This window comes from Entelurus aequoreus, linkage group LG03 (assembly GCF_033978785.1).
Source record: "Entelurus aequoreus isolate RoL-2023_Sb linkage group LG03, RoL_Eaeq_v1.1, whole genome shotgun sequence".
Classification (NCBI taxonomy): Eukaryota; Metazoa; Chordata; class Actinopteri; order Syngnathiformes; family Syngnathidae; genus Entelurus; species Entelurus aequoreus.
Window position 1 is genome coordinate 23,171,713 of NC_084733.1, and position 9,708 is coordinate 23,181,420.

The 9,708-nt window shown below is 28.6% G+C and overlaps 1 protein-coding gene across 1 annotated transcript; it reads left to right on the plus strand.

Moving 5' to 3' along the window:
* Positions 1 to 839: 839 nt before the first annotated feature.
* LOC133645605 (uncharacterized) lies at positions 840 to 9,011 on the plus strand. Its single transcript, XM_062040440.1, has 7 exons — positions 840 to 929; positions 1,824 to 1,968; positions 2,055 to 2,123; positions 4,033 to 4,311; positions 8,091 to 8,222; positions 8,286 to 8,313; positions 8,390 to 9,011. Exons 1-7 carry the CDS (start codon positions 852 to 854, stop codon positions 8,514 to 8,516), a joined length of 858 nt encoding a protein of 285 aa, XP_061896424.1. The 5' UTR covers positions 840 to 851; the 3' UTR covers positions 8,517 to 9,011.
* Positions 9,012 to 9,708: the final 697 nt, after the last annotated feature.

Here is a 9,708-nt window from a genome sequence, read left to right on the forward strand (position 1 = left end):
TTTGATGTCTATAAATTAGAACTTTTTTTCTCGAAACTTTTTCTGACAATATCATGACTTTAATTCTGGTGATGTTACATCTTTATTCTCATATGATTGTAAAATTCTAATTTTATTCTTGCAAGATTAGGATTTTTTTTTCACCAGAAAATGTTTATGAAATTCTCAAAAAAAACAGTATATTTTTTTCTCCTAATATTACTAATGTATTTACTAGTATTTACTAATTCAACTCTTTTCCTCATAAAATTGTGATTGTATTCCTGTAAGTTTCAGATTTGTTTTCCCTACAATCAAAATAAAGTATTTTCCCTTAACATTATGACAGTTATAGATATATAACTATATATATATATATATATATATATATATATATATATATATATATATATATATATATATATATATATATATATATATATATATATATATATATATATATATATATATATATATAGTGTGTGTGTGTGTGTGTGTGTGTGTGTGTGTGTGTGTGTGTGTGTGTGTGTGTGTGTGTGTGTGTGTGTGTGTGTGTGTGTGTGTGTGTGTGTGTGTGTATGTGTGTATGTATGTATGTATATGTATATATAACTGTATATATATGTATGTATGTATGTATGTTGTCATGTCTGTGTGATCATGTTTTGTTTTAGTCATGTTCGGTTTTGTTTTTGGACTCCTTGTGCACTTTTGTTTGTGTTGTCACCATAGTAACCCATTAGTTTTCACCTGTCATGTCACGCACCTGTTTTACGTTTAGAGTCACGCACCTGTTTTCACTGATCATGTCACTATTTAAGCCTGTCTGTTTCTGTTGTTCGTCCTGGTGACATCCTCTATCATTTCATACCATGCTTCATCTATCCATCCATGCCACTGCTACCCACGACATTAATGTTTATTATAGTTTATTCTTCATGCCATGCCAAGTAAGTTTTTTTTATTGTTCATAGTTTTTTGCCTTTGTGCATGTCTTTTGTTTTCATAGTCAAGTTTTGTACTTTCGCCATTGTGCGCCCCTTTTGTTTATTCTTTTTTTGAGTGTTAATATTAAATCATGTATCTAAATTCACGTCTTGCCCGCGCCAACTTTCCGTTGCCTTCTGGAAAAACAAATCCAAAGGACCAAGTCCTGACGTATGTATGTATGTATGTATGTATGTATGTATGTATGTATATATATATATATATATATATATATATATATATATATATATATATATATATATATATATATATATATATATATATATATATATATATATATATATATATATATATATATATATATATATATGTATATATATATATATATATATATATGTATGTATGTATGTATGTATGTATGTATATATATGTATATATATATATGTACCATGAAATTTTTCTTGAATATATTAAACATTTATTACCAGAACATATGCTGGTAATGTTAATATATGTAAAATATCTAATGAATATATCTAATAATAGGAATGTTCTCAAATGATGTCCACAACTTGGTTCCAATGGTTAAAACCCATAATTTGGTGCAGAAAAGTTCCTACTGTATGAACTATGAAGTACTTTTGACGTCTAAAAGTTCCCACTCTAGAACTTTCGAGGTAAAAACATCGGACTTCTCCTGACTTTTCGGCTTGTCTGCGAGTTCGCCTGAAGTGAGAATGTTCCGGATTCCAGCTGGTCCTCAATCTTTCCCTCCATCTCACAGCCTGAGCCTGAAGCTGACCACCGTTTGGGGGCAGCGGATGTTGGACAGCGTGTGTGTTTGCTGATAAGACTTACTTCTATACCTCTTTTTTTTTTCTTTTATTGCCCTCCAGCTGAGGGAACTTAAAAGTTCCCTTTTTCCACTTGGCCTTTCTCACTTCCTCCATTCTCACCTGAGCTCTGCCTCACTTTTAAAGTCATCCTTGAAGCTTCTCAACATGATTGGCTGCCTCTTGGTGCTCATTTGCAGTAGCTCAGGTAAAAACATATCAATAATGATGCTGCAACATAAATATGTTGGATAATAAACTGGAAGTGAATATAACTGTTTTCTTTTGTTTCAGGTGCTCATGGCCAGAATGTTTTCTTGGCTCCTCATGCAAATTCAACTCCCAAAATCACTACAAAAACGGGTACTGGTTGATTCATTATTTGACCTGCAATCATGATCAATATTTGCTGTCAAACTGTTTCTGTGGGAATTTTGACATCGACTTGCTCAACTTGATCGACACTGTAAAATTACAATGGTTTTATAGGACATCTTTCTTCCATTATTGTTTATCTAATTTGCCAAACGATTTAAATAAAAACATTGTATTTAAATGTACCAACTTTACAAAAGTAAAATACAAACATATGACTTCTTTTTTTCAAAGTTCATGACTTCTCGTAAAAGGACGACTTGATTCTCTTAATATCACGACTTTATGCAAAACTGTAAAATTGCAACTTCATTTGCTGAAAAATTCCCCAAAGGATTTTTCTTCTAAGTTTGTGATTTTTGAAAAGAAAATTATAATCCTACAAGTTTATTTTCGCAACATTATGACTTTATTACAACTTTATTCGCATACGTACAGTAATTATTATCTTGAAGAAATGCAGCCTATTTTTCATAAATATTCTACTTAATTTTTGCAAAATCTTTAATTTCTTAATGGGGGAAAAAAACATAAATCGGAAAATTACGGCTTAATTTGCCAAAGATTCAAATGAAAACAAAACATTTTGAAAAAATCCCCACTTTATTTCCATAAAAATGTATTTATTTTTCTAAGATTTTTTTTTAATTTTAAGATTTATGACTTTTCTTATAAAATATGTCTTTATTCTCCCAATATTACAACTCTAATATCATCACTTACGTGCAGTGATTTCTCCAGATTATCTGAACCTTTTAATGATATTACAGACTTTAGATGGTGAAATCCCTAAATTCCTTGCAACAGCTCGTTGAGAAATGTTGTTCTTAAACTGTTCGACAATTTTTTTCAGACATTTGTTGACAAAGTGGTGACCCTCGCCCCATCCTTGTTTGTGAATGACTGAGCATTTCATGGAAGCTGCTTTTATACCCAATCATGGCACCCACCTGTTCCCAATTAGCCTGTTCACCTGTGGGATGTTCCAAATAAGTGTTTGATGAGCATTCCTCAACTTTATCAGTCTTTTTTGCCACTTGTGCCAGCTTTTTTTAAACATGTTGCAGGTATCAAATTCCAAATGAGCTAATATTTGCAAAAAATAAAGTTTTCCAGTTCGAACGTTAAGTATCTTGTCTTTGCGCTCTATTCAATTGAATATAGGTTGAAAAGGATTTGCAAATCATTGTATTCTGTTTTTATTTACGATTTACACAACGTGCCAACTTCACTGGTTTTGGGGTTAGTAATATAAAGACTGTGCGTAAATCTTTTTTCTTCTCACATTGTAATTTTTTTCGCGAAACTTCTTTCTCATATTATCACAAGTTTGTTTGCAACATTATCACTTTTCCTGTAAACACAGACTTTATTCTCATAATGAGTTAGACAGTTTTTTCTCGTAATATTTGCAACTGTCCTCTGATATTATTGTTCTTCGTTTTTAATAAATACAATGTTTTTTCTCATAATATCATAACTTGTAATATGACAACTTTTTCACAGAGAAAATAACAGAACATTCTGATTATTATTTAGGAGTCCTGATTTACATTAAGATTTTTTCTAAAAACATAGGTTTTTTTTTCCTGCAATATTACCAATAAATGCTTGTAAAATTAGGTCTTTATTCTTGAAAGATTACAATGATTTTCTAGAAAAAAATACTTTATGATTTTATTCTAAGCAAATCTAGTTTTATCACATATTACTAAATTGTTCTCGTAAGATTACAAATGTGGTCTTTTTTTAATTATACAACTTTGTTCTCATAAAATGTTGCCTTTTATTCTTGCAACTTGTACAATAATGTATTGTTCTATGTATTGTTTTGGAGCCTTACTGTACTCGTTTTCCGGTATGCAGCCAAACCAACCACATTTCTTCCTATCACCAGAAACCCTCTGTCCACTGACGCTGTTAGCTACACCTGACTACCCGGTGGCAGCGGGTCAAAAGGTTAGCCTGCACTGTAGCGGTCCGACGTCGGCCAACGTGACTTGGTCATGGCACAAAGAAGAGAATGGGTTGTGGCACCAAGTTGGCACAGGAAAAACTCTGACCCTCAGTGAGCCAGAGCATAGCGGGATGTATCGCTGCCAAACTAGCAGCCACAATCACTCAGACTGTGGGAGCCCCACTCACAACGTCTATATTGTCTCTTTTCACGCTGCAGGTTGGTTTTTGTAAGATTACAATATTTGTTTTTGTAGCTTTTTTCATATAACTAAATTATTCTCGTAAAACACTTGTTTTCATGTTTTGCATTCCAGAATTAAAACATTTTTTGTCATAAAAAAATCCTCAAAATATTATAACTTTATTCTTTTAATACTAAGGCTTTATTCAAAATGTGAATCTATTTTTTTAAGATGAATATTCATACAAACTTTTTTTTTTTGTAATACGGTACTACGAGTCTCATAATATTACTTTTTTTATGCATACATTTTACAATTCAAAAAAAAAATGTTTCCTCATAATGTTAAGATTTTACTCATGAATATCACCGCTTTATTCTAGTTAAATGCCTTTGTTTTTGTAATAAAAATACATTGATACATAATAATTTAGTCCTAAATTCTTAATATTGTTAGGACAATACAATTGTATTACTAAAAAAAAATGTATTTTATTTTTTATTTAACCAAGTCATCTTCAAAGAATAACAATGTGATTTTACTAAAATAAATTAGGTTTAATTTGTAATTTTTTCCAAGAAAAAAATACTAGAAAAATTAATTTTATAATTCTATTACTTGTATAACCGTAAAACACTAACTTTCGTGTTTTGCAGTTTTGTGTGTAAAATGTAGTTGTTGTTGTTGAAAAACTAATTTATAACCTCACTATTTTAACTTTATTTTAGTAATATTATGCCTTAATCCGAATAAAATAGTGATTTTATTATTTTGAAATTAAAATGTACACAAACTTCTTTTTCTCGCAAAAAAGTATTACAAGTTTATTTTCATAAAATTATGACTTTTTGTGATTTTCTCACTTCAGAATTATTTTTTTTAAGACGTTACTCCTGCAATATTAACAATTTATTCTAGTGAAATGTATTCCGTTTTGTAATTTCATATGTTTTTGTTGCTATATTTCCTCACAATATTATAACTTTATTCTTGCAATATTACGGCTTCATTTTTGTAAAATTGTGTATTTATTTTTCTGAAATTGTTACAAACATTTTTCTCATAATACAGTATTGTTTTTTTAAGTTTTATTTTTTTCCAAGAAAAAATCCTGTCAAAATATTGCTGTAATATTACAACAAAACAGTTACGATATTGTGAGAAACATTATTAGAAGTTTTATAAATCTAGAATATTGATCATAATAATGATAACAATATTAATAATAATAATAATAGTAATAGTAATTTAAAAAATACTAGAAAAAGGAATTAGTAATTGTATTACTTGTATTATTGTAAAACACTAGCTTTTGTGTATTGCATTGTTGTATGTAAAATGTTTTTGTTGTTATTGTTGAAAAACTAATTTATAACCACACTATATTATAACTTTATTTTAGTAATATTACGGCTTAATCCAAATGAATAGTGATTTTATTCTTTTGAAATTAAAATGTACACAAACTTTTTTTTCTTGCAAAAAACTATTATAAATGTATTCTCATAAAATTACGACTTTTTGTGATGTTGTCACTTCAGTAAAAAAAATGTAAGACTTTACTCTAACTTTACTCTCAATATTAACAATTTATTCTAATAAAATGTCTTCAGTTGTGTAATTTAATATAAATGTAGTTGTTGTTGAAAAACTAATTTATAACCTCACTATTCTAACCTTATTTTAGTAATATTATGGCTTAATCCGAATAAAATAGTGATTTTATTATTTTGAAATTAAAATGTACACAAACTTCTTTTTCTCGCAAAAAAGTATTACAAGTTTATTTTCATAAAATTACGACTTTTTGTGATTTTCTCACTTCAGAATTATTTTTTTTAAGACGTTACTCCTGCAATGTTAACAATTTATTCTAGTAAAATGTATTCCGTTTTGTAATTTCATATGTTTTTGTTGCTATATTTCCTCACAATAGTATAACTTTATTCTTGCAATATTATGGCTTCATTTTTGTAAAATTGGGTAATTATTTTTCTGAAATTGTTACAAACTTTTTTCTCATAATACAGTATTATTTATTAAGTTGTATTTTTTTCCAAGAAAAAAATCCTGTAAAAATATTGCTGTAATATTACAACAGAAAAGTTACGATATTGTGAGAAACATTACTAGAAGTGTTATAAATCTAGAATATTGATAATAATAATAATAACAATATTAGTAGTAATAATAATAATAGTAATAGTAATTTAAAAAATACTAGAAAAAGGAATTAGTAATTGTATTACTTGTATTATTGTAAAACACTAGCTTTTGTGTATTGCATTGTTGTATGTAAAATGTTATTGTTGTTGTTGTTGAAAAACTAATTTATAACCTCACTATATTATAACTTTATTTTAGTAATATTACTGCTTAATCCAAATAAAATAGTGATTTTATTCTTTTGAAATTAAAATGTACACATTTTTTTCTTGCAAAAAACTATTATAAATGTATTCTCATAAAATTATGACTTTTTGTGATGTCACTTCAGTAAAAAAATGTAAGACTTTACTCTAACTTTACTCTTAATATTAACAATTTATTCTAATAAAATGTCTTCAGTTGTATAATTTAATATCATTGTTTTTGTTGCTATATTTCCTCACAATATTATAACTTTATTCTTGCAATATTACGGCTTCATTTTTGTAAAATTGTGTATTTATTTTTCTGAAATTGTTACAAACTTTTTTCTCATAATACAGTATTGTTTATTAAGTTTAATTTTTTTTCCAAGAAAATATTACTGTAATATTACAACAAAAAAGTTACGATATTGTGAGAAACATTATTAGAAGTGTTATAAATCTTGAATATTGATCATAGTAATAATAATAGTAATAGTAATTTTAAAAATACTAGAAAAAGGAATTAGTAATTGTATTACTTGTATTATTGTAAAACACTAGCTTTTGTGTATTGCATTGTTGTATGTAAAATGTTTTTGTTGTTATTGTTGAAAATCTAATTTATAACCTCACTATATTATAACTTTATTTTACTAATATCACAGCTTAATCCAAATGAATAGTGATTTTATTCTTTTGAAATTAAAATGTACACAAACTTTTTTTTCTTGCAAAAAAATTTTATAAATTTATTCTCATAAAATTACGACTTTTTGTGATGTCACTTCAGTAAAAAATATTAAGACTTTACTCTTACTTTACCCTCAATATTAACAATTTATTCTAGTAAAATATCTTCCGTTGTGTAATTTAATATCATTGTTTTTGTTGCTATACAGTATTTCCTCACAATATTATAACTTTATTCTTGCAATATTACGGCTTCATTTTTGTAAAATTGTGTGTTTATTTTTCTGAAATTGTTACAAACTTTTTTCTCATCATACAGTATTGTTTATTAAGTTTATTTTTTTCCAAGAAAATATTGCTGTAATATTACAACAAAAAAGTTACGATATTGTGAGAAACATTATTAACAGTGTTATACATCTTGAATATTGATCATGTAATAATGATAACAAAAGTAATAATAGTAATAATAGTACATTAAAAAATACTTTAAAATAATATTTTACATACAACTACACAATAGTTTACATTAATGAGACATTTTTAGACTTTTCACACAAACATGCCTTGTCCATGTTTGGGTATCTTTTACATTTTCCAATTCAAAAGCAAGTTGATAAGCATCTTATTTTGTAATATTTGGTCATGACCTGAAGTTGTGCTGTTGCACAATACTTGTCAACTTTTGTGGCCTTGGCTGAATCGACCATATCTCATCTACTAATACACATGCTCGCTGATGCACATTTCTTTTTTTCTGTTTTGAATAGAAATGAAGAATATGGGAATAAGTGCCTTCACCCTCTCTCTGCTGGCCTTGATGGTTAATATATGTCTTGTATGTTGGCTGCTCTGGCAAAGATGGTGTGACAAGAAAAGCTCCTCTAACACAGCACTTAAAGGTAAACACTCTTCTTGTGTGTTTTGTGCAAACATCTTTCTCATTTTTTTTACATCTTTTAAAGCTTTTCCAAAAGACGGAAAGGAGCCAAAGTAAGTTTCCAAGTGGGTGGAAGAGGCTGGTGTTGATGTTAACGTTTAAAAAAATAACTATTCCTTCATATGACAGGGGAGCTTTGCCACAAGCCGAGAATGGTGGCCACGTGTACGTGAATTACTCAAGCACAAACCTCGCCTACACCAATCTAGAGCCCGCAAGCATGAGGGGCGACAACACTTACTCAATTCTGTCATGAGCTTAATCTGCACAGGAAAAGGCTTTTAGTGCAATGTTTCAACATGTTTTTAACTGAAGACCCACATGATGAATGTGGTGTTCTCCTGTCATGTATTAAAATAACACTGACATAGTCTGTGCAAAAAGAAGACATTCATTTTACTAGGCAAGAAGAAAAAAGCCATGTATATATTTGTAACATTGCGGCTTTTAGCTGAAACTTCGACTTTATTCTTACTTACTTTTTTTGTTTTTAAATATTACACAATTGTTCTTGTTAAATTACACCTTTATTCTCAAAACATTTTGATGTTATTTTGAAAAAATATTTTTGTGCCTTCACAATATTTTGACTTTATTCTCATTATTAAAAGCCTTTTATGAATAAACTTTATTTTTGTAACATTACGACTTTACGGTTAAACTCCAAACTTCCTTCTTATAAGTGCTGTTTTTCCTTCTTTTTTTTAAATAATATAGAATTGTTCTTGTAAATTTAAATTTTTATTCTTATGAAATTATTTTTTTTTTCTGTTGGATTACGATTTTTTTTCTTGAAAAAAACATGTTATTGTAACACTTTGATTTTTTTCTTACAAATGTATCTTGGTGGGAAAAACAAATTCTTGACGTTTTCAAAAAATCTAAAACTGACTCGCAAACAATTTGGGACCCTGATCTTCAGGCCAAAATATGACACTACTGTTTTGATTGTACTTACTGTTGGTAAATTCATCACCATACTTGTAACCTCCTGAGAACCAGCGGACATTAATATTTGGTCAATTTCTTTTGTCAGAGTTACACATTTCGTGAGCTGTCTTAAGCTAAAGATTTTCATTATCGAGACTGATTTGTTGTTTTATTGGACAAACCATTTTTTGTTTGATACTGTAGCGTGCATGCTCGCAAGAGCACTACTAAAGGGGATTCCTACAAATAAACAAATCTCATTTGCAACCTTTTCTATCTAAAAAAACACTTCAAAAAATAAACAAGAGCAGAGATTGGATAGTTTAGTGAGGTCCTCCGATCAGCCCCACCAGGGTCGTCTTCGACTATAGCGGAGTGCCAAGAAGACAATCATACTTGACTATACATACAGTATACACTACCGTTCAAAAGTTTGGGGTCACCCAAACAATTTTGTGGAATAGCCTTCATTTCTAAGAACAAGAATAGACTGTCGAGTTTCAGATGAAAGTTCTCTT